The sequence below is a fragment of the Gymnodraco acuticeps genome, unplaced genomic scaffold (assembly GCF_902827175.1).
Source record: "Gymnodraco acuticeps unplaced genomic scaffold, fGymAcu1.1, whole genome shotgun sequence".
Classification (NCBI taxonomy): domain Eukaryota; kingdom Metazoa; phylum Chordata; class Actinopteri; order Perciformes; family Bathydraconidae; genus Gymnodraco; species Gymnodraco acuticeps.
In genome coordinates this window covers 876,980-900,868 of record NW_022992357.1, presented here as the reverse complement: position 1 = coordinate 900,868, position 23,889 = coordinate 876,980, and the positions used below count along the sequence as shown (strand labels likewise).

The 23,889-nt window shown below is 39.2% G+C and overlaps 2 protein-coding genes across 6 annotated transcripts; both read right to left on the bottom strand.

The window, feature by feature from the left end:
- Window positions 1–381: 381 nt before the first annotated feature.
- On the bottom strand, window positions 382–5,145 carry LOC117542193 (uncharacterized protein C6orf118-like). Of its 5 annotated transcripts, none has more exons than XR_004568393.1 (10): window positions 5,052–5,145; window positions 3,265–3,869; window positions 2,819–2,941; window positions 2,360–2,407; window positions 1,824–1,948; window positions 1,670–1,731; window positions 1,254–1,385; window positions 1,067–1,120; window positions 921–982; window positions 382–832 (listed from the first exon to the last, which is right to left on the bottom strand). XR_004568393.1 is itself a non-coding variant. In XM_034209715.1 (10 exons), exons 2-10 carry the CDS (start codon window positions 3,865–3,867, stop codon window positions 784–786), a joined length of 1,305 nt encoding a protein of 434 aa, XP_034065606.1. In that variant the 5' UTR covers window positions 3,868–3,869; window positions 5,052–5,145; the 3' UTR covers window positions 382–783. The 5 variants fall into 5 exon arrangements, 4 of the variants coding, with proteins under 4 accessions (XP_034065606.1, XP_034065607.1, XP_034065608.1 ...); XM_034209715.1 differs by having other exon boundaries at window positions 1,254–1,432; XM_034209716.1 differs by having other exon boundaries at window positions 1,254–1,393.
- A 1,315-nt stretch (window positions 5,146–6,460) lies between these two features.
- Window positions 6,461–23,259, bottom strand: pde10a (phosphodiesterase 10A). Its single transcript, XM_034209669.1, has 20 exons — window positions 23,116–23,259; window positions 21,876–21,996; window positions 20,819–20,868; window positions 20,561–20,701; window positions 19,941–20,096; window positions 19,160–19,210; window positions 17,973–18,031; window positions 17,377–17,428; window positions 16,703–16,845; window positions 16,129–16,221; window positions 15,765–15,951; window positions 14,713–14,855; window positions 14,472–14,555; window positions 14,242–14,392; window positions 13,652–13,807; window positions 12,580–12,752; window positions 12,335–12,446; window positions 12,063–12,143; window positions 11,523–11,611; window positions 6,461–8,968 (listed from the first exon to the last, which is right to left on the bottom strand). The coding sequence occupies exons 1-20, from the start codon at window positions 23,242–23,244 to the stop codon at window positions 8,869–8,871; spliced, it is 2,271 nt and encodes a 756-aa protein (XP_034065560.1). The 5' UTR covers window positions 23,245–23,259; the 3' UTR covers window positions 6,461–8,868.
- Between the last annotated feature and the right edge of the window lie 630 nt (window positions 23,260–23,889).

Sequence of the window (23,889 nt, the reverse complement as noted above, 5' to 3'; positions counted from 1 at the left end):
TAGTGGGTTGCCAGGTTTGCGCGCACGGCGCTATAATCACGTTTTTCGAAAAAACTAAACGTAATATCTCACTACAAAAACAAACGCAAATATTTAATTTTAAACAGTCAAGTCCTTTCAAGTCATCTGTCTCAAGCTTAAGTCAAGTCTCAAGTCATGAATACCAAGTCAAAGTCAAGTAAAGTCTTTTATCAATGTTAGTCAAGCAAGTCTCAAGTCAAAAAATATGCGACTCGAGTCTGACTCGAGTCAAGTCATGTGACTCGAGTCCCCACCTCTGCTGTTTATAAACTGACGGCTGAACAACGAAACCTGACGTTCTCTCACTAAAAACAATTGCTCAAAGCTGTTTTAAGTATAGTTTTGAGGCTGTTGTACGAGTTGTCCTTGAGTATATTTATTTATGCTACTGTACTTTATACATCTACATCAACACATTTCAGAAGCAAATATAGTACTTTCATCATTAGTTTAACATGTAGAGCTCGTCGAAAATAATGACTACAAAACTATTCAATATGTAAATTAAGATTTCTTATACACAAAACACATGATTGTCTAAAATGTTTTGCAATATATTGATTCAACTTACAGTATATAAAGCAGCTAATGGCGGTGGCAGTTGTAGGCTTTCATCAACAGTGTTATTACTGTACAAAAAACTAAAGGATAAAAACAAAGAAAGATAAAGTAGCTTGCTGGTAGAAAATGTATTTCCTTCAGTTTATTGCACTTTGTATGTCCATCTCAAGAAATGATCCCTCGGTTTACTTGCTGATGAAGCTATCCACACTCTGTGTTTAGATTACTGTGTATTTCGTCCCACAACATCCTATTGGTAGAAAATACAGAAATAAGCATCAGGTAAAAAATTGTCATTAGTCTTACATACATACACGAATATACAATATTACATGTACCGTCTCATGGCCTTGCTTGCTTTCTCTTTGCTCAGTACCATGTTGATGTTGTTTTCCAGATCCTTCAGAGGAGACAAAAACATGACCCACTATCGCATAGCAGAACATGCACTTAAGACACAGGAAATAAAAGCTAACTCCCTTGCCTTGTTGGTGATCTTTAGACGGTCATTGGAGGCTATTAGTCTCAATATCTCTTTCTGAGGAAAAAAACCAGGAAAACATTAAAAAAAAAAAAAAAGTTGATGTTTAATGTGACATATCAGCCAAAATGTTTACTTCTGAGGAACAGGGTGAATACATGAGTATGAACAGCAGTTTATCTCCCAGTACCCTTTGCTCTTTGACGTGTCTTTCAGTGTCTGCGATTGTAACAGAGGACACCGGTTTCCTCTTCACCTCCTCCTCCAGGTGTTGGATCTCCCTCCATGTGCTCAGAACCTGAAGCCTCTTGGATGTGTTGTCCTGCAGCCCTGACAGACACAGAGGAGCCTCACACACTGTAATACATACTGTACGTACTGTAAATACACACCCCTGCAGGCACTGTCACAGCTGACTCACTCAAACTACAACACTCTCTTTATGTCTGTTTGCATGACAAAGTCATAATTTGTTCAGTCTGTCCGCATCAGAGACACAGGACATTTAGAAGTTAGCATGTGCTGCTGCCTGCAGGGTGATATACAGCACATGCTTAGAGGTGGTTCACTAATGATTAGATCTACCAATGTAGTCTTGAGACTTACTCTGCGTGTCACTGTCCTCTGGGCCTGCGGTAGCTGGAACATTCTGTGATTTATTTCGGACTCTGAAGTTAAGAAAGAACAAACACACTTAAATAATACTAAGACATACAGTAATTGTATACACCTTTTATTGGTAGAGAGATCGTTGCATTACCGTTTATTTTCCTCTAGAGCTTTTCTGGCCTCCTGCTCCAGCCTGCAAACCTCTTTTACAGCAAATGCTAAATCTGTTTGGCTTTCTTTTTCATTCGAAAGAGCTTTGAGGGAAGTTACCAGTGACTGTAACAGAACAACAACATAAACATGTTACCATGTGCAACTGTGAGGTTATACTCTTGCCTCTAAAAGAAGGACCCCAGCGCTGAGGATAGTCCCTAATGGAAATGAAAATGAAAATGAACGATGATCCCTGTGACACAAGTTACCTTTGACCCTTTAGAATGTGACTGAACAAAAGGTGCGGTTTTGTGACATTACAAGGACTTTGTATTGAAAAGTAAGATATGAGGGCTAAAGTTTGCACTTTTATAGGTAGAGACATTTTCACACCTCATTAAAAGCAACTTTGGAATGCAAGAGCTTGATAATCCACTAAACATGAAGCCATCACTCTTTGTTACGCGTCTTCTTCTTCTTCTGATGATATGTCTTATGTAATTATTAGAAAACAGTAGGAGCAGTGTGCTTTACCATGCCGTGGGAAGCCATCAAGTGGTTGACATACAAATCATAATCTGTCTGGAAGAAAGAGAAAACATCATTTATAACATGATATACTATAACTATGTGTATTTTGTAAAAAAAAAAAGTAGATGCAATTAATACGCTATTTAAGTTTGGAAATAACTATAGTAGTATAGAATATATATATATAAAGTATATAATAAGTATAGTATCTTACTGTAGCAGTAAGTATATTATGCTTTAATAAAGTAATACAAAAATGGTGTAATAAATGGTTCTCTAATGGATGAGGACTGATGCAACCGTTGCTTTGTGATGACCTGCTCCCAGACGCATCATGACCAATGGTTCCAATGGTTGCTCTACTTCCACTTGATACACCCGGGACTCCCTGTCTCTTGGCTCTAATACGTCTGACAGCGCATGCTAAAAATGTGTTAGTGGGTACAGAGAAAATGGAAAAACCTTAATTTCCCTCAGGATGCGTCCAAATACTGGCGAGTCCTCACATACATCATCAAAGACGTCACTGAACACCGCAAGGCGGTCTCTGCTGGGCCAGCTCTGCGCTGACAACCTTCTCAGCTCCTGCGTATGACAGGAACACACACACACACACACACACGCACGCACACACACACACACACACACACACACACACACACACACACACACACACACACACACACACACACACACACACACACACACACACACACACACACACACACACCACACACACACACACACACACACACGCGTTGGCAAGTTAAGATGAGTGTTAGAACCCGTGCATGTTATTCATGCACCTTCTGCAGGTTTGACAGGGTGCTTCAGAGTTGTCATCTAACGTTACATTAACATCAGAACAGATCAAAATGTGCAAATACAAACATAGTGACCGTTCTGACCTTTTGTAGTTTCCTCTCGTGAATTTCAGCAACATTTATTCCACCCCAGAGGTCCTGCATGGCTATGTCTTGCCTTCTGAACAGTTGTTTTGTCTTTAGCTGGCCATTTTTGTTCAGGCCTTTCTCATCAGAATGCTGTTTCTCCTCCGAATCAGTAGAAGAACTAGACATTTTTGGGGAGAAGGGTTTTTGTTGGACTGGCAGAACGTTTGAGGAACAGTTAACAACCGTAGGTAGACTTGTATCTTCTCTTTTGTCTGTATGTGTAGCCTGATCTTGAGTTGACCTTGAGGCTTCAGACTCTACTGAAGAAGCGACAGTGGAGAACTGGGAGAGACGCTCTTTCTTTTCTTTCTTCCTCACATAGGTCAGTGTTTTTGTCTGTGTCTGCTGGGGTATCAGAGGGTTTTGGGGTTTGTCTAGGCTCTTCCAGAAAGACTGCTTTGTCTCGCCGTGAGGCTGAGGCTGGTTCAGACCGCGGGGCCCCAGATGACCTGAGGAGTAGGACAGGATATCGGTCTTCTGACCAGCTTCAGCCGCCAGCAGCAGTCTGTGGATGTCACTCCTGAAGCACCCGGGGCTCGGCTTGCATCTGCTGGACATGGCTTCGAAGCCACAAAACAAGATGTTGTAAAGACAGTGACACCAGGTGACAAAACATGTGTTTATGCAACATAATTGTGATGCTCCATTGAAAAAATGAAACCTAAAAAATTTGAATACATTTTTAAAACCTGCCTATGTTGTAGTTAGGGCTTTAATCCAATACACCTCACAAGCATGAAACAAGCTTGAATAACATGACATGCTGGTAAAACTCTGCCTAGGGCTCTCAACAGGCTACGACTAAGATTTGCCATCAAATCTCTTTTTTTGAATGAATGAATTTGGTTTTCCTAGCATTAGGTGCCATTTCAGCGCTGTAAATATATAAAAAAAGTTTAAGTATAGTGCTGAAGTATAAGAAAAATATTTTGGTGCTGCTCAGAACAATAGCTCAAATAATTATTGTTACTGTGAAAAATAGTAACAAGGTGGACATTGTATGCTAACCTTGGCAATGGCTACCTGTGTGTTGATAATTAAGCTAGCACTTTGTGACAACAGAAACATATATTTGATTAATAAATTAACCATAGTTTTACAAATAATTATCAGTTTCCACTAAAAAATAAGTATAACAGAGTGGACACGTTATGCTTTACCGCAACAGTCAAGCTCTTTATGAAGAGTGATACTTATTGTGCTTCTTGTACACGATGTTCCCAATCCTTCTTCTTGAGTCATACAAATAGTAGAAGAGTAAAGGGGCGCGGCCAGGAGGATTTAAATCAGAGTAACAGGGGGAACATTCAAACGTGGGACACACTTTTGAAACAACTTTAAACAATATTAATAAGGGGATTATACGACAGTGACCAAAATGTCGAATTTGTTTGATTTCTTTTTTTTTTTTACATCTGTTATGGAAGTTGACATGGCAGTTTGGCCTACTAAAATCTGAGTAATTATTTAGAATTTTGAATATCTTGGGTATATAACATTGTTTCTTTTATGGTAAAAAAAATAATTACAGATAAGCATTCGCCCTTTTAAATGCAAATGCTGATATAATGTCTTGGCCTTGGGGACCAAAATGTCGAATGCTAGGAATGACTTACCTATATACTAGCACGAATTCTACGAAAGTGCTTCCCGTTTTGGTTTTACATTACTCTATTATAGAATCTAGGTTATAGGCAGTAAAAAAGTTTTAAGGAAGCAGAAACCATAAGTATTAATCTTACCTTTAGCTAGTTGCACTTTTTGTTACGACACAAAGTAAACTTTCCTCACGGCCCAAGCAGTTTGTTCTTTGCTCGGTCTCCATGGAAACCTAAGTGCGTAATGTCTGCGTTGCGTTCACTGTCTTGATAATAACCGTACCCATGAGTTTTGACGTGCTAGATCTAATTAACACATGATGAGGCGTATAGGCGAAGTTTTAAAGTGTATGCACCTGTACAGTACAGACATTTATTTTACATTTGGCACATTGTGCCAAGCATTAATGAAAAATAATTTAAATATCTTGGAATTAGCTTGCATTATGATTTATTTGAGGGATGATTATGTGTCATTACGATACTGTTTAAAAAAAAAAATGTACATGCTGAAAATAACGCTTAGTCGTATTATTTGAAATAAAGACATTACTTCTTGCAATTCATGACACACATGAAATAATTGAACCAATCAAATAAGTTGGGCTTCACTTTTAAATCAATATAGGCCTATTTCGAGTAGAGAAACGGCAGGTGGTATTTTACATGTTATTGTTCCTGCAAACTCTCAACAAACATCAGAAAGAGAGTGTTTTCTTTTTGTCGCTGCTTTTAATTGAACTATTCATATCTTAGACTGCACTGTAACTTTTATCCATGTACTTTTTTTTCTTTTAATATTTAATTGACTGCACTGTAACTTTTATCCATGTATTTTTTCTTTTAATGTTTATTTTATTAGACTGATTTTAAATGCCATTTTCTTAATCTCTTTCATTTTTTGTAAAGCACTTTGAATTGCCTTGTGTTGAAAAGTGCTATATAAATAAACTTGCCTTGCCTTGCCTAGAAGATTTTTGGAGATCAAGCCTCGACTTGTAAAGCAGGGGCGGATTGAAATATTTTGAGGCCATCAGCAATGGCAAACATTTGCTGAATCCTGAATCCCATATCAGGGTTGTGAAGGTTGTTAAATATGGTCAAGATCCATAAACAATACTGTAGCATGTATATACATACTTATTATTGTGACTGCCCAAATCCATGCACAAAGTAACCCAATTAGCTGACAAATCGTGTAAACTAAAGGACATCTTGTTACTGCACAACTCCTGTACACGCTTTAATCAAACTATTATCTTAATTTGTATAATCCACAATTATTTCATTATAGTGTGCAAGTAAAGGCCCCGTAGTTAGTCTACAAAGCAAAGAGGAAGGAGTAGAAGGGGAGTAACATTTTGGGCTGGAACGACCCGATAAAATAATCTCGTGGAGGATGGAGGAAGCTCCCAGAAGTTTATCAATAATAAACACATCCTGAATGATGCATTGACACATAACATTGTCTTTGCGGCTATCAATGAAAGAATATAGTATAATCCATGCTGGTCATTCACACAGGAAATAAAGACTAATCCGACAAAGAGATGTATTTTTCAGGTATTTATTAAAAGTCATTTGGGCTACTGCTCTTACATTTAGTTTAAACATTCCGCAATTATTCTGGGTAACAGTAACATGTCAAGACCGTTTTGTTTCTCATAATGTTAACTTTGTACAAAACAAAAAGGCCAACATTATTTTGCTTTGTATAAAAAATATAAGTTAATTTAAATGTAACTCTAATTAAGAAAATAACAATAGTAATAATAGCAATAATAATTATAATTATCAATAATAATAATAATGATAAAGATCATAAGCTAAACATAGTGCAGACAATGGTATATAACTGGTGCTGAAAAGTAGGAGAGACAGTGCAGTGTTATGGATTTAACCATGTTCTCAGGTGGGGACGGAGTGGAAAAGAGACGGTCAAAAGCATTCTTTCTCAAACGCAAACACACACACACATACACACAGTGTACACACTAAGTCTGAAAGTGCACCACCGCCACTCAGTTTAGCGCAATCAGAGTATCTCAGTCGGTATTGCCCACAGTATACACCTGTGTGCAAAATAATATATAAAGGTCAGTTTAGGTGCATGCTAATTGTTGCTCTTGGTTGAAGCCATTCTGAAACGTGAGACGGACCACAGCATGGAAACTGATGGCGCACTGACCCACGTGCCTCCACCATTTTGCAATCAACAAGACATTCATCATAAATGTACATTCACACCATTGGGGGCCACAGTACCAGTTGTAAAAACAAATTATTTTAGCGGTATTTTCAGTCTTGGACGATGTCCACTGGAATGACAGTTTCAGACAAGAAATATTGTCTTTTGGAAGATCTCGGAAACTCATTTTGAAAGAGTCCAAATGGACCCCCTTGCACGGCGCTGGAGAGGACGATTTATTTCCTTGGACAGGCCATGGGGAACCTGTGTTACACACCTGCAGAGAGTCAACCAAACATTCTTGTGTTGCAATCCCAGAGATAGACACATGATGCACTTTGTCCCAACAGGCTGACATTTTGGGAAAACATGAAGCTGACCATTTGTGAGACTTCTGTTGAGCTGCTCTGCCTGACAACTACAGCAAAAAGGGTTCAGTGTCATAAATGTTTCACACTGTAGCTTTTAACCCAGCAAGGACACCCGTCTATGTCAAAAAGAGTCAGCATAGTCTGTGGTGACTCATTCTCCTATTTATTTAATTAATACCTCAGTAATGTATCACTCCTTAACCATGTTGCTATACATCAAGGTTCCGTCTAGACATTACATAAGGAAGTCAACATGTTGTGTCACTGCAAAACATCTTTAGAATCTGCTGGGACACCTAACCAACTTGTGCAGTATCCTCATGTTTTATTCATGGCTGCAGAAATGATTACTGATTAATGAGGAGAAACCAGATTGCTGTGTAAAATAATGTATGAGGAGATAGTGGCGTGAAATATAACAGTAAAAATACAATAGTATACAAGCTTACTTTATTATAAGCCTGTACACTACTATACTGTGACTGATGCTATTTGTGCATCTTCTTTGTCCTGAAAATATTACTACTGCTGGCCTGGGGACAGATCCTGCTATTCAGAAGATGTTAGATGGACTATGCAGCAGCTTCCTAAATGCCAGGAGGGTCCGGGGGCCGTGCTGTGGGGTCTACTTCAGGGAGAAACATTGTGACTCTCTTGTGACTGTGTCCACAAGTGTCCACATTATCTAACTCTGCTCGTCACAGTTCCTCCACGTTTAGCGGAATACGCTGCTGGGGGTTTCTCCACGTAGAATAGGCTGTATGTCTTTATTATTCAAGTACTGCAAAGGATTTTTGCTAAAAAAGTAATCAAAAAAACATTCTGACATCCACCTTTTCAGTAAGGTGGCATTAAACCATACATCTGCTCTACACATTCCTCCTGTCTCTGGAAATACCTTGCTGAAGTAGTGCACGTACGATAAACCTACCACAGAAGGCAAACAGTACCATTTCAAATCAAAATCAAAAAAGCCTGAACCGACAACAAGATTTCACATATGTCTAGCCTGTGAAAGGTTCAGAGTAAGGCCTCTGCAAATACAAGACCACAAAAGAATCAGCTCATATAAAATAAAATAAAAATCATAAAATAACAGAGCCAAAATTAAACTACCAAAACGGCACAAGTCCATTCTACCAAATTAATTCCCAAGCTGAGTGGATGTAGAGCTATGGGTCCAAGTTCTTCCCCATCGGTTGTCTGTCAGTCTCTGGGATCTGTGAAACCGTCAGTGTTGACACCTCCGCCACCCAATGAGGTAACTGTGTGTTTTCAAAGTCAGGTCGCCTTTAGCTGATCCGTCTCCTGCGAACACAGGATGTGGGTTTTCCCCCTACGACCAAGTCCGTGGCAGGATTCTTGTTGCATTCCTTTGGTGGGCCAGCAACCCCTTTGGTAGTCAGTTGTCCACCTTGACAGGGCCTGGATCACAAGGCCGCTCGGGCACGACGTCCTCCACCTCTCCCCGCGAGATCTTCTCCCATTGGCTCAGGTTATCCCTGCACACAAAACACCTCCATCAGACTCTGCATGCTGTCACAATCAGGACTGTGCTACTAACTCATTATCTTGGAATCTGAAACAAGCAGATGTTGTTGTATGTGGTTTACAACCAAAAATATTTCTTATTCAACATTTGTTATGTTTTATATTGTAGTAAAGCACAGTTTGTTGACAATACAACATTCTTATTTAGACATTAATCAATCATTTTTGATTCTGAAAATCATGTCAGTATGAACAAATACAACCTAATAAGGCAAAATTATTCATGTATTTATAAAGCTATTTGCAATTTTCTATCTGTCATAAATAAACCAGCGACTGTATTCGCCATGACACAGACAGTCTGTGGTTTGTACTTGTTTAACTTTTGTCTAGTTTCTGAACAGATATGAAGAGCTGTGAGCTCTGAGTGCTAACAGCTAACGGCTGATGTTAGTTAGGTTTTGTGTTTCGCATTGAAGATGACGTCACGGCTCTGCCTACACTGCGTTAGAGTTATAAACTGAGCTCTATCGGGGTCTTTAAAACTCGTGCGTGCGCACACACGCGTGCACGCACACACACACACAGCAGCAGCCCTCTACTTGCTACAAACTTGAATATGAAAAGGTTCAACTACGCACACACACACATAATCTCGGCTCGCGCAGCACGCTCACAGGCATAGATTTAGCAATAATGTATTGCGCTTGCGCACCTTGGAGGTGCAGTGCAGTGCAGGCATGATATTGTCCTTCAAGAGATGTGTAGTTCTTTTGGAAAACATGTTTTTCTTTTAGCCTATTTACCTCGTTAACGTAAATAATACGCATTACATTGACACATGCATTATTTGTGATTAAAATAATGGTTGTTGGTCATGTATTAGCGACCCCCACAGATGTATGATTTCACTGCGTCCGTGGGAGCTCAGACCCCTCCTTATGGGAGCTCAGCACCCATTGGCTCCCATATAACTCGAACCCTGCGTGCGAGGCCCTGCAGTGGAAATGCGCCATTAATGAAGTGTTCTATTGTAGCTTCTGATGGAACTAGTTAGTTGGAACACAACAGTAAAACACTTTGCTGCCACAAGGGTGTGCAACTGATGTTAAAACTAGTATGAATCTTATTTTGTGAGAGACAATCAGACCTTTAAACCCAAACGAAATATGCACTTCTAACAATAAAATAAAGAAAAAAAAATACCAGGATAATATCAATTATGGTTCTGAGGAGATCCTTAATGAATGTCAACACATTGCGATACAAAAGCTCCAATAAACAAAACTGTATTCAATTAATAAATGTAATTATTTTTGCAACAATGAAAAACACATGTCACTACAGCACCATGAAATCCATTGATCATCTGTAGTAGCATGAAGGTATCCTCTCCCCCTATGATGTCATCAAGTGCTGCCCTTTGCTGCCATCCCTTGACTGAGCCAGTTTACACGTCTGTGTCAGATCACCACAACAAGCAGCTAGGCTCCGCGGGGTCTGCGCGGCCCACCCAGGGCCCGGTGCTGACGTACGGCCGGGGCTTAAATATTACACCGCTCACTTTGTTTGCATTCCCGGGGATCAAGGTCAAAATGCTTTTAAAGAGCAACGAGCTTACCCCAGGAGGGGCGGGCAAATGTGCCACATGATCCTGTTCAACAGGCAGAAATGAGACATAAAAAGCATTCTTACACTCTTATCAAATGTAAAAACACACACAAAAGTACATAGTGATAAGAAGCAACTACGTGTGCTTACACAAGTCCTGTACTGAGTGTGACTCCATTACAGAGGGAAGTCAAGTGCTTTTCTGCTTCCCTACATTTATGAGATGACTTAAGTTATTTATTTCTTTGCAGATAAAGATTTCAAAAAACGTATAATAACAAAAATAAAATACAATGCATTGTTAAACAGTAAACAAACAACATAAGCTCTTTTGAGACCAGCTACACACATTTGATTACATCTTCATTATTACTGCATCAAATATGTAATAATGTAGCAACTAGAGCCCATTTTGCTGCAAAGTGAGTCATTTACTTCACACTCTTCTTAATTCTACTTTTTTTCTTTAAAAATAATGGGTTTAGTATTTTCATCTTTTTAAAATGCTTTTAGGTGACACTTGTCTATCTGAAACGTTTTCAAAAAGGTCTGATCACATGCTTTTTAAATCTTATATCAGGGCAGTAGCATTTGTGTTTTGTATGTATTTTGAGTGGAACTCTTGGAATGCGCGCCTTTAAACACTCGTCCTGATCACATCTAAGGCTAGCTGCTGCTGTTCAGACGAGGCCAGTCCCGCCCCTTTTTGCACGTCAAGATGATGTCATTGCTTCTATTGGCCGCATGAGATGTGCAATCAGCACAAGAAGATAGTGTGAAGTAACTTTTTGTTGTTTTGTGTCTACAAAAATAAACAACACAACAACAATTTTACAGTTAGTTTTTGTAACCTAACACGAAGATACATTTTTTTAAACTTGGTTTTCTGTCAAAGCAGTGAATGCAGAAGGAAGCTTATCCTAATACTTTAAAACTCCAGCTGTGAAAACTTACTTGCAGGCTCTTAGAAGAGGACCGGATGGAGGGAAAAGCGACAATAGTGTTGTGTAGCACGGAACTGCAACAGCATTGTAGAATCCCACCTGAAAAATAATGATGAAAAATTAATAAACCAACAGAGGAGAATAGACAATAGAATCAATAAATAAATAAATGTATGTAAAACTTTAAGAAATATTCTGGAATGCTATTTGACTTGTCTTTAATCTCTTGGGCCATTAAAAAGTGTCCAAATAAATGTATGATGTGTGGGGTGTCCTACATTTCCACACTTATTATACTACTTAAATATTCCAAAAACTGACGTCCCCATTTTCCAACTATTGGCAATCCTACCTTGTCATACCTTAGCATTAGCATTAGCCTCTAGCACTCCTCCTACTTCTCCTTCCTAAAATGACTTACAGTCAAATCTAGCTTCCCTATTGTTTTTATTCTGTATACCTTCCTAATGCAGAAATGTGAATCTCTTTGAGTGGGGTCCTGGGAGAATGAGCCTGGTGAGAGACAAAAGGGTAAAAATGCTGGTCTTACTTGGCCTTGAGGAACTTCATCTTTCTTGTCTCTGTCCATCATAGGGATCGGCTGCAACCCAATCTTCTTCATCTCATCTCCCTGTGGAGGAAAAAATAAGGAGAGAAACTGTGATGAATCCTCTGACCACTAGACGACAGTATTTTCACTCTGCAAAGTGTAAGACACCTAGGGGTATCAGCTTTTCTTGGTGACAACATAAGCCTGACTGTTATAGTGGAGGCACTAAATGACACTCAAACAGTTTAAACTCCAACAGGATCCCAGTGTACCTCAGCCCAGAACTCAGCATAGATGTCGTTGGCGGTGAGTCGTGTGATTTGCCACTGCTTGGTAACAGAACACAGGTCACATGCTGTCATCATCAGACCAATCACACGGTCCCTGGAGGGGAGCAAAGCCTTGTTATAGCCATGAAGAGAAACTCAAAGTGCCGTTTGTGTGCAGCAGGTCCGCGTGTGATGCTATGAGACCCGACCTGACCTGTGTATGGTGTGTGTGTGTGTTGTGACCTCACCTGTGTGTGAGGTTTTTCAAGTCCAGCACACTTGTGTTCATCAGCTCCGACAGCTGCTGGTGGTTGCTGAAGTACAGGGCGAGGTCAGTAGCGATGATGGCCTTCCGGATGATCTCCAACACCTGCTCGTACTCGCTGGAATTCAGGTTGGAGAAAATATTGTGCCCTTCCAGCTATGGGAAACAAAGAGATCAATAAAAAAGCAAAAGCTCCACTTATGAGGCGTTCTGCTCAGCTGGATTACAGAAACCTGTAATTCATCTCAGGCCATCGCAGGTTCACGCAGATCCTGGACGGAACAGAAGAGGGCACTCTGAACTAAATCATATCATGTACCTAGAATAGTGTGCTTATGTAAACCTTTGCTTGTTTGGAAATATATGTTAATTTAAGTATTGGAAAATGCTCTATCACTGTGTCTATCAGTGTTTATTGGTTGGCTTAAGATGGTGTCCTGCTTTCTGCTACAAGAGAGAGCCAACACTAACTAACATATTACATATAAAGAAAAATGGCTCAGGGTAGCACATCCCAGATTTCCAAATCAAGGACAACAAATACTAGCATTTTACTAGTTTAATTAGAGCACACATGGCAATAAATCACACATTTCGCCCCCAGAGGTAAAAAATTCATGTGACAAATAAGATGCTTTTAAACTTTATCCAAAGTTGTTCAAAACTAAAATGAGTCAGTATGACATTAGAGGAATTTGCTTGTGAAAGGATATCATTTTTGGATAAGTTTAAAAAGAAAATGAAAATATCTAAGGCACTACAAAGTGGTTATTGTAGTGTAATAAGTTAAAGGTGAGTCACATTTTTTTAAAAATTGTTATTATTTTAATATGTGTATTTGAGATGTATATGTTGAAAAACGACAGAAATAAACTAAATGTTTTTGAGCTATTTTGTTGCGATTCTTTTACAAGAGTGACGGAATATTTTTTCCCACATTCCGCAAGTCTTGACATGTTGAAATGCTTAAATAATGGAAATGTTAAGTAAAGCACATGAATTAGTAAAAATGTTGACTTTAATTGTACAGAAACTTCTGTAAAGTGGAGCTCTACCTGCAGGATGGAGACGGTCTGGGAGAAGTGGTGCTGCTCCATGGTGGAGGTGGAGTACAGAGCGGCCAGCGGGTGGTCAAACTTCTGCAGGTACGAGTTGCTGTACCCTCGGTGGTCCAGATCATGGCACAGGCAGGCGATCAACAAACCTTTCTTCTGTTAACCACAGGGGGAAGATCAGAAAGACAAATCACAAAGATTACATTAAATCAAATATCAATCCCAAATTGGGATTTTTTTTCGTTGTAACACAAGGCATTGAGTCGAAAATAAACAAACATAACCAAACATAGAAACATCTCAAAATAGAGAATAAAACAGAACTTAAAAGTAAAATATATACATATTGAAAGTGAAGGATATAATCTGTCGACTATCTGTGAAATATACACTATGAAGAGCCAATTACAGCTAGGTAGGATATTATTTACATTAAGTGTGCATGACACAGCATATTAAATAAAATATAAATGTAAAAGGTATAGTGTGGAAGACACTATATACAGATGGACAATGGAAAAAGGACCCCGGACACTGATTTTATTTAGTTTTGTCCCGTAGTAAAATCCAGACCCAAAATGTTAACAAACCTCGAGCTCTGTGAACATCCCGGAGGTTTTCTGCAGGATGGCGTACATACAGTGAGCCACCGTCACTGCGTGCTTCCAGTTGTGGTATGGCACACGCCTGTAGTTCTTCCTCACCGACATAGTGAACCGACACAGCTTCTCCAGCTCAAAGCTACACACGGAAAGAAAAAGGAGGATCAACAATAACTAATCTTAAGCTTTGATGAAGTGCTGACACTACAACACCTTACCTGGTCTTTCCACAGGAGTTATGAACCATGTAGATGAAGACAGCAGGCCAGATCTCCTCAAAGGGACTAATGTCAAAGTGGAACCTGGAGGAGGGAGGAAGAGAGTCTTAAATTAGCATTTACAGCACACAGAGGGACTTCTGGACTCTGTCATCGCCACTTTCACCGACACGTGGCACGGACCCAACTACACTCACAGCCGAGATAATCACCAAACATTCGACCTGGAAGGGGCACTCACATTTCAATCTCTTTATAAATAGGTGTAGGGAGGTTAAGCTGGGTAAGGGTCTTCCATTCTTCTGATGTGCAGATGCTGTGATAAGACAGCTTTTCCATGGTCACTCTGTAAATGCATTCAGAGTGCCGGATCCTGTGGTACATCTGCAGAGACACACAGGACAGGAATTAAAATGTCGAGAGAGAAACTAAACACTCCAGCACTATAAAATACCAGGAGAATATTTTATAAGTCGTTGTTGAATTATTTAGAAATGATTTTAAAGGGGTCAGACAGAGTTAAGTTATCCGCAACAGTCCTGCGTTATATTTTATCTGTCTACAAAAAAAACTGTTTCCACATCTGGTTTGTATCGCTGTCCCCTTCCCAGACAGTCGGGTACAGGCGCTGAGCCGCGCACCTTCCACCACAGATCGGCATAAATCAAGAGTCAGCCCAAGCGAGTTTCCTCAAGACTTGAGGCATAAATTACAGCCAAACATAAATCCTGTCAGCGAACGGATGCAGACTGCTTGTCTTAAAATATTAACACACGCCTCATCAATTTTAAAACCAACTTTGTGACGCTGCTCCTGCGTAAGTTTGTCGCACGAGATAATGGTGAGTCAGGCCCCCACAGAGAGGAGAGGCTTTGACGGACAGACCACACAAACGCAGGCTTCCAGAGCTGATTCGTAAAACGTCTGTGTGTTCCATGTAAGGGATAATTATCACAGACAGAAAAATTGCTTTTATTATTTTTCATTGAGAAACGCACACTTAAAAACCTTGGAAAAAATGACTTCTCCGACAAATAAGGAAATCTGCAGCCTAGTAACAGCTAGAAAAAGCCTCCCAGCTACAGAATGAATTTAGGGCAGAGATGAGGCCTCTACGTCAAAGGTGCAGAAAATAAGAATCAAGTATTCATGGCCATGAGGAATTATATAATCTACCTACACTGCAAAAGATAAAGCAGGCGTGTGCAGAGAGATAAAAAAAGAATGGAGTTTTGCTGTTGGAGAAAGTCAGTTAGTCATTTTAACATTTTAAGACTGGTTCAGTTTACTCACGTTTGCACAGTGTAAGGCCAGAGCACAGAAGACAGCAAATATCTTAAAGTTGTTCTCATCTGTTTGAGTGAAGGCACTTCCGCTTAGCTTGTTCACCATCTGTACCACACCTATAACGCTCCCCCTACTCACGATGGGCATGCACAGGATGTTACGCGTGGTGTAGCCGGTTTTGAGGTCCACCTCTCTGTGGAAAGAAGCATACAAAAATGAGACGGACAATGCTTAACTGAGGTTGGATTGTGAGAATGAGAGAAAATCGTCAAATAATCTTCCAAGACAAATTATAGCACAACTTCAAGACAGTTAATAGGGCGATTGATAATCAAATACAATGGAAACAATTGGTAAGAGAGTAGTTTACCGGTTGAACCGGGGGTCTGCATAGGCATCTGGGATATTTAAGACTTCCCCTGTCTGAGCCACTTGGCCAGCTATTCCCTTCTCTATAGAAAACCTAGAGAGAGAGCAGAGAGGAGAGGACACATGTTAGCTTAGTGAACTGCCAGGCTGTCGTAGCTGCGTGAAAATCTATAAGGAATCAATAATATGAAAATCCATGTTCAAACCTGATTTTAGAAATGCAATTTACAGCACAAAGTGTGTAGATTTTGATATTTTTATTCAGAGGGTAAAAAGTGATGATGTTCCACTGTCATGGTATCACAACTAATTGAAGTAATAAGATTTATCCCCCAGTATTTCAATTGACTTTCTATTAGTGGAAGCATTTCCTTCTTTGCTTTCTGTCACCAGAGGAACTTGTTTACTGTACACTATAGTTAACAATGTCTTCTAGGGGCAGGAAACACACCTTGTGGATGTCAAAATAAACTAGCACTTTGCAATAAAAGCTAAGATGTGTGTAAATCAAAGGTAGACACTTGTAAATGTAATGAATTTAGCACAGTGAAGGAAATAATGTTAGTCTTACACACCTAATTTCTTTGGTTTTCCTAAAGACAGGTTTTCCTTCTTTCTCCTCCCCGATATCGAACAGGTCGGAGTACAGTTCTTTGTTGTTGTGATCTACCTGGAAGAGTGCGCACCTGTCCGCATTCACTAGGTTTTTTGCATATATCTGCAAAACAACACCAGGGACAGAACCTTATAAGCAATACTGAGAGTTTGAATACAAATAAACACATTAATCTAGCAAAACATAGTGCAGTTTAAACGTTTTCTTGGGATAAGAATAACAGTTAAATGTGAAGAATGTAAAAAACACACAGTATAAATACAGGTCATTCCAGTGCATTATAGTGTTTGAACCAGATGACTTGAATGACCTGGGATTGACAACACAGTCACAAAGCAATAAAATACATACAAACAGAGAAGTGGGTTTTAGTAGAAAAACAGGAAAATCATATTTTACACTGATCCAAATCCAAATACTGATAATCACATTCCTATTTTATGTTGAGCGAAGCCTAAACATGTATTAAGTGTGTCAATGTATTTATTATATTAATAACAAACTATTATTTTGAGGAGAAGTATACCTATTATTATGATTCCTTTTAACACACATAAACCTAACACACACTCCCAGGATGTGTAGCCTTGAAGACAATGTGAATGAACACATACTTGCAGAAATCACACTCACCATAATATGTTCAAGTAGAGAATCTATTGCCACAATGTTATCAAAGTATGTTCTGTGCGAAAAGAAGAAATGATGCATTGAGATGTTGACAAATGGGAAGCTCTGATGACGTTCACATTCAAGACATGAAAGCTAACCTAAAATGCAGTCATTTGTTTTTATTGTGTGAAATAATAGGTGATACTTTATTAGGATATCTTGAGTATGTACAACATTTCAAAAGCTTAGTATTTGAGGTTCAACTGTTTTGCTTTGTCTGTAGATATTTACCACTATAGTATGAAGATTCATTATCTCTCAAACATAACATACTCTTAGAGGTTTTTTTATTAGTAAAACACATGTTGCGTGAATAATCCAAGTAAATGTACACAGACACAGCCAAACAGCTGAATTGTTGAATCTCAACGAATAAGAAATCTGGTATCCAAATAAAGTGCTACCAAAAGTTTTATTTAACGTTTGACCTGACATGATAAAATATGTACGTTCTAATTTATTTATAATAAAATGACACTGATGTAAATACACTTTTAGTATGTATATTATGAGCAATAATTTAGAGTTAGGAAAACTGTCCCAACAGCAACTCTTACTTTGACACGTCTAGAAGAAAGTCATTGAGCTCAGTCTGTTTGGCGAGGCCTCGGCACACCTGGAAAGACAAAGAAGAAATAGGTCATGACACTGAGACGTATCACAAATAGTTCACTGAACACATACAGTACAGCATCATGTGTGTACTGTCAACAAACAAACTTGGTGTCTACACACTTGGCTGTGGGTTTTCAGGAGTTTGAGTAACAACACAGCTTTTTGAAACATTTGTTGACTTCACTTTTATAAAACACTTACAAATATGTTCCCGGGTTCTCTTGAGAAAACGTAACAAACTATTTTCAACACAAACTGACTAAAAGGATAATATCCACATTACATCACGCTATGATCAATAAAATAAACCCTGGTACAATACAGCCAGTATAAATATACGCTACCACAATGGGACACAGAAAAATGAGGGTTAACAAACATAGACTTGTACAATTTAAAATATTTCACTGTGCGTGTTATACGCCTCATAGGTTTATTCAGTTCAGCCCATATACAGTCTATGGTTCAGCCCAATTGCATATCCTTAATGCTGAGGATATGGCTCAGATAATTGGGAACTCATACACGTGGTTTGGGAGAATTTAATAAAATACATAGAAACACTACAGAAAGTCATAACAATGAACCACTGAATATCTATATTTTTTAGACATAAAAAAAGGAATTGATTTCTCTTATTTACCAGGAATCTAGGCATCCACCTTCATTCAAACAATAGTGGAGAACAACATATTGCACCCCCGAAAAAGTGTTAAGTGTTACAATGTTAAGGTGAATCTATGTAATTAAAAGTATATTGTGCACACAAGTTAATACGTACCAAAAAAGAGGGGCAGTGATCTCTATAGTTATCTGTATATGTTTTGTAGTGTGCCGCAGCGCTCAGGCTCAGAGGTCCACTGTGGCTCCACTGAGGTGTTTTGCTGTTCTTATGAGAACATTCAGACGTAATGACGCCCACAGGGAGCTGTTTGTTGAATCTGTGGCTTAGCTGATTAGACTGGGGACAGTTACAACCCAGTTCCTGTACACAGTGGATTTCGCCCCTTTCATGCCCCAGTGCAGAACCAGAACAAACAAAGTCATCCAAGATCATCACAATATTTGGGACGGGGTAGGCTCCCCCTTGCTGAGTCTTTAGTGATGTGTTACAGTACAGTTTGCTCACCTGTACTTGATGAATGGCAACTGCTGCCCATGCTAAATTAGCTGTTGCAACCTGGAGAAGAATGTGAAGATTAGCTGCAGGAAATAATAATATATATCACAATTAACACAAGTTTCACAATAACAAGGTTTAATCACATTTCCTCTGTTGTATATAACAACATAATGATCTGTTCCGCACATCAGGCGCTCTTATAACCACAGAAGAAACCGTTGGTCTACAGATTCAGAGCCACTCAGGGCACACAGACACCTGTAACATTGCTGCATCTGCATGTTTGTATTGTGGATTTAAATTTGAGCAAAATACAATTAAAGCTGCACCAACAGATGTTTTTTTTATCACATAACTATAATAAATAATGAGAATTATTTGTTGCTCTATGGAGAGTTTCAACGTTGCGAGCTGATTTTTTTGGTTCACCTTATGTCACTCCGAAAAAATTAACTGAATAAAATCAAAGAAAAATGACAAATAACTTCATAATCATTATGTCATTTAGAAAATATTGTCAAGAGATGGTTTGTGGAAATATTTGGATTTTAAAGCCTCAAAGGAGCTCATTCACTGAACTTGCTTTGGCAACCTGTATGTTAAGTTATTTATGTCATTAGCAACTAGTATAACCACAGCATAAAGATTTTCCACAATCATCTGAACTCCACAAATCTAATAGAGATCTTGATTAATCCAGATTAAAGTGAATACCAGGCTAACTGTAGTTCTGTGAGCCTTGCTCCAGCCTCCCCCTCTTGTTGTGTTTTGTCTGGGTCAGACTGACCTCCTGGTGGCTGAGGTTGAAGGGCTCCTGGCCCCACTGCCGGTGCAGCTCCAGGATGGCAATGAGGTCCCCGATGGCAGTGATGATGGGAAGGCACAGGACAGAGTGAACATGGATCCCTGAGTCCTGCCCTGTGCCGTCGGGGAAGCGCTCGTCCTGCAACACAGATCAATAAAAGTTATTTCACCTGAAGTGCACAGGAGTTTAGCTGCGAAATCCACGGATATAGATGACGAAGAACAAAAATACTTACATTTCCCCCCCCCGCAGAAAATGTAGGAATTGAAATTAGGGCAACTAACAACTAATGATTTGAAAAAAAATCATGTTGATTAATTGATTAGTCTGTTAAATGTCAGTAAGTAATGAAAAATGTCCATCTGTGTTTCCAAAGTCCAAGTTAATGTCTTATTTTGTGTGCAATCTCGACACATAAAACTGAGAAAATCTGAAAACCTCCACACCTGAAACAGCATTTTCGGCCATTCTAGCATTTAATATAATTTAAAAAAAGAAATGTCAAATTCTTTTTTTAAAAATCAAAGATCAAAGCGATGCAGTATTTTGTTAGATTCCTATTATGAGTAAATCTGAACTGGTTGCAAAGAAAACAGCCTCACCCCCATGACGTCCTCTACTAGCAGTGTTTTGTGAGTTTTGGCAACATGAGCGGCGATGGTTGTCCCAAATGCGATGGGGCCCGAGGGGATGAGGCTTGGAGGGCCATCCTTGGTCCCCGTTGGAGTGAACAAACATAAACTCTATAGAGAAGAACAGAAAAGAACAGAGAGGGAAACAGATATAGCGAGAAAAGTAAATGAAATACATGAACTGAATTAGAGTGTAAAATGTATTTAGCAAATGTCCTCTCCACTTACTTTGTTGCATTCTCCCAAAAAATAAAGTGCAAATCCATCAGCTTTTGTTGCTGTAGAAATAAAAGACACGTGGGTCACACAAAAGGGACAACATTAGCTGTGTGTTTGTGTTACATCCTTTCATATAGAAATGTCAAACAATAGAGGTGAGTCTACCTGAGAGGAAAATAAGGACATAACAGTGCAGTTAAAATCTAATAACAATCTATTAACAATGTCCCACATCACAACAAGGGCACTCTGACTTTGAGTTTTGGCTTTGAACGCCATCCAGTTCATCTCATTCCCAGTCCTCCTCTTCAGTCCCATTTCACACTCATATATAGGTCATGTTATCATACAATGGGAAGACGAGAGACCGGAGGATCGACAGTGAATACACAGATGATCAAGAAGTTAATGAGCAGTGTGGTTTGGGTGAAAATTATCTTTTGGTTTGACTCTTTGACAACAGTGAAATGAAATGCACCATGTCCATTGTTAGAATGAAAAAGATAAAGTCCTAAAAAGAACTTTTTTATGTATGCTCATTTTCTTTGAATTTTTTATTATTTCTTTGAATTTATTTTCTTTTTTTTGAACTTTTGTGTCATTTTGAAATGTTGAATGTAGTGTATTCAAACCCCCACACCTTCAGTAAACATAAAATGATAAAGAAAAAAATAAAAGATAAAGTGTTTCGAAAACTTTCTCTAACGCTGAAAATAGAGTCGAAATAACCCAACTGACTGAATGCATTTGTAGAAAAGTATACAGATTGTTTTAACATATGATTCAAATGTCTAGGTTGAGTCTTGGTTTGTCAATGTGAATGGGTAGAAGAACTTTGACTATTCAGTTACAATGAATTAAAACACATTTTTAATGTATGCGTTTTTAATACAAATGTATTTACTATTTGACAAAGCTCTTCTTGAGTTATTAACCACAGCAATTCCTCTTGTCAAAAATATGTTTGATTCAATTCCAGTAACATATGGAGATTATAAAGACCCCAGTGTGATGTGAACTGAAGCTGAGAGGTTTTTTTGATAAGCTGAACCAAGTCTTCTTTCACCTTTTTTGATGATGGTGCACAACTCATAGAGCAGGAGTTTGTTGTCTCCTCCAGTGTCCAGGCGCTGCTCCATGTAGCTGTTGAGTTCGTACACCACACCCTGCATATTTGAGTCCTGGTACTGCTGGACACAAGGCACACCGATATTGCAACTCCACAGCTTTGCATAAACACTGAGATTGAGTTTCCAAAAATCAACATGCTGCAATCTGTACTGTTACTGCAGCAGCTAGCTATTACTCAAACTGGGAGATTTTTTTTGAATGAAAGAGGATCATCTTCCTGCCATTCACAAAGATACAGCCATTCATCGCAACATTACCATCCACCCCACCCTTACACCCCCCTCCACTGATGCATGCTTGCTAAGGGATCCCCCTGCAGTCCCTAAGGAGGCCACCTGAGCCCCTCTGCTCTGATTAGAGACCTGGCAAGCTCTGCTGCTCAGCCTTAGCTTTAAAGTGTGGTTATGTAAGAGGCAGACCTCCTGCCTTGTCGGGCCAGAGAGCCGTCTATTTCTGCGCCTGAAGAAAGGGTGAGGGCAGGACGGCAGGGAGAGTGGCGTACTAGAAAGCCTCGCTCAAGGGAAGCCTTCTATCCTCCCACATCCTGTTTGCACAGACGTATGGATGACGCACCGAGGGGTCGAGTGGCCCTTGTTTTTTTTTCTCTGTGTGTGAAGTCTCTTTACCCGGATCAGGGGCCCTGCTGCGGCCGCTGACACCAGGCCTCCGAGGGCTGTGAGGGTGTCAGGATGACAAAGGTGTGAACATACGTGTTTGCAGCACAGGGGAGCTACTTTTCCCCATAAATCCCTGCCAAGTCACTCGCAGGACATGCTAACAATGCAGCAGCTTATTTTCCTGGTTAATCTATTTGATATTGCCCTGAACAGTCACAGAGACTGGCCTTTTCTGGACAGCACCACTGTTAGCAACATTAGCATTAATGCTATATGCTGCATCATACTGAAATAATGCATGAATTTGTAAAATTATACTCACAATGCTCTGAAAGAACATGAAGACAAAGACAAGAGTTTTCCAAGAGCAATGTTAATCTGCACTTTAGTTAAGTACAACGAGACATTTTAGAATTTGTAACTTTTGTGTTATTTGGAATTATTTCAGTTATAGTGTCAATAAGGTTGGCCTTTGCAACTAGAGATAAGGGGATAAGGTAATAAAAGATGTACACTTTTTTAATAAATATGTACATGACGATAAAGAAGAAAACCTACCCTGCTGACGGCTTTAGCTGATGTGTCATCTGTAGAAAGAAAGAGGAAAGAAAACAATTTAAAATACAATTTGTAAGAAAGTTTGATTTTATGATCAGATCTGACATTATCAACAAGTGGACAAAACATAAAGACTTGGGTTGAGTATGAACTAAGGCTGTGTTCAAACACAGCATACTAACACATTAGTCATACTCAGTAAGATGTATTGAATGTTGGCTCGGAATAGAAACATGGTCGTTACTATCATTAGCAACACATGCATTGTGCATGTGACGCTGGGAGGACGTATTGCTTGAGTTTACTTGAGTGTGAACAGTCTGCTGGTAATGGCATGCTTAATTGTTAATTTGGTCTGCATTATGCAGCACACAGATTCAGTATGTAGTATGCAGTATACACAATAACCTTGTGCATTAACTTAAAAAAAGTTGAAAAGCAACACAGAAATCTGGTCCGGCTGTTTAGAGGTTGAGTTGACACAAATGCAAAAGCAGCCAAAAAGCAACACCTTAAAAAACAGTGGTCAGGTGAAAGGTAAATGAGCAAATGCAAAACATATGCAGCATTTAAAACACAAGTATACAACATGTATAAATGAGGTATACTTATTTTATCTACTTTTGATGCATGGAGACATTTGCTTAAATGATGTTCCGTTTTAAAACAGAATTAAGAGGAGTAATAATCTAACTTGACAAGTGCAGAATCTTGTGGCCTAGAGTGCAAATTCCTGGTGTGATTTCAGACTGTTGGAGAGACAGTAGACATATA

What these genes read in the sequence shown, in the direction of transcription:
- LOC117542193 (XM_034209715.1), bottom strand. Translation starts at nt 3,867, where the DNA reads ATGTCCAGCAGATGCAAGCCGAGCCCCGGGTGCTTCAGGAGTGACATC. An exon ending in GCATCCTGAGGGAAATTAAG is followed by an intron (nt 2,408 to 2,818) that starts GTTTTTCCATTT and finishes TCTTTCTTCCAG; the next exon opens with ACAGATTATGATTTGTATGT. An exon ending in AGAGGACAGTGACACGCAGA is followed by an intron (nt 1,433 to 1,669) that starts GTAAGTCTCAAG and finishes CAGTACGTACAG; the next exon opens with TATGTATTACAGTGTGTGAG.
- pde10a (XM_034209669.1), bottom strand. Translation starts at nt 23,244, where the DNA reads ATGTTTTGTCCACTTGTTGATAATGTCAGATCTGATCATAAAATCAAA. An exon ending in GGATGTTCACAGAGCTCGAG is followed by an intron (nt 13,808 to 14,241) that starts GTTTGTTAACAT and finishes TGTGGTTAACAG; the next exon opens with AAGAAAGGTTTGTTGATCGC. An exon ending in TTGAAAAACCTCACACACAG is followed by an intron (nt 12,447 to 12,579) that starts GTGAGGTCACAA and finishes GCTCCCCTCCAG; the next exon opens with GGACCGTGTGATTGGTCTGA.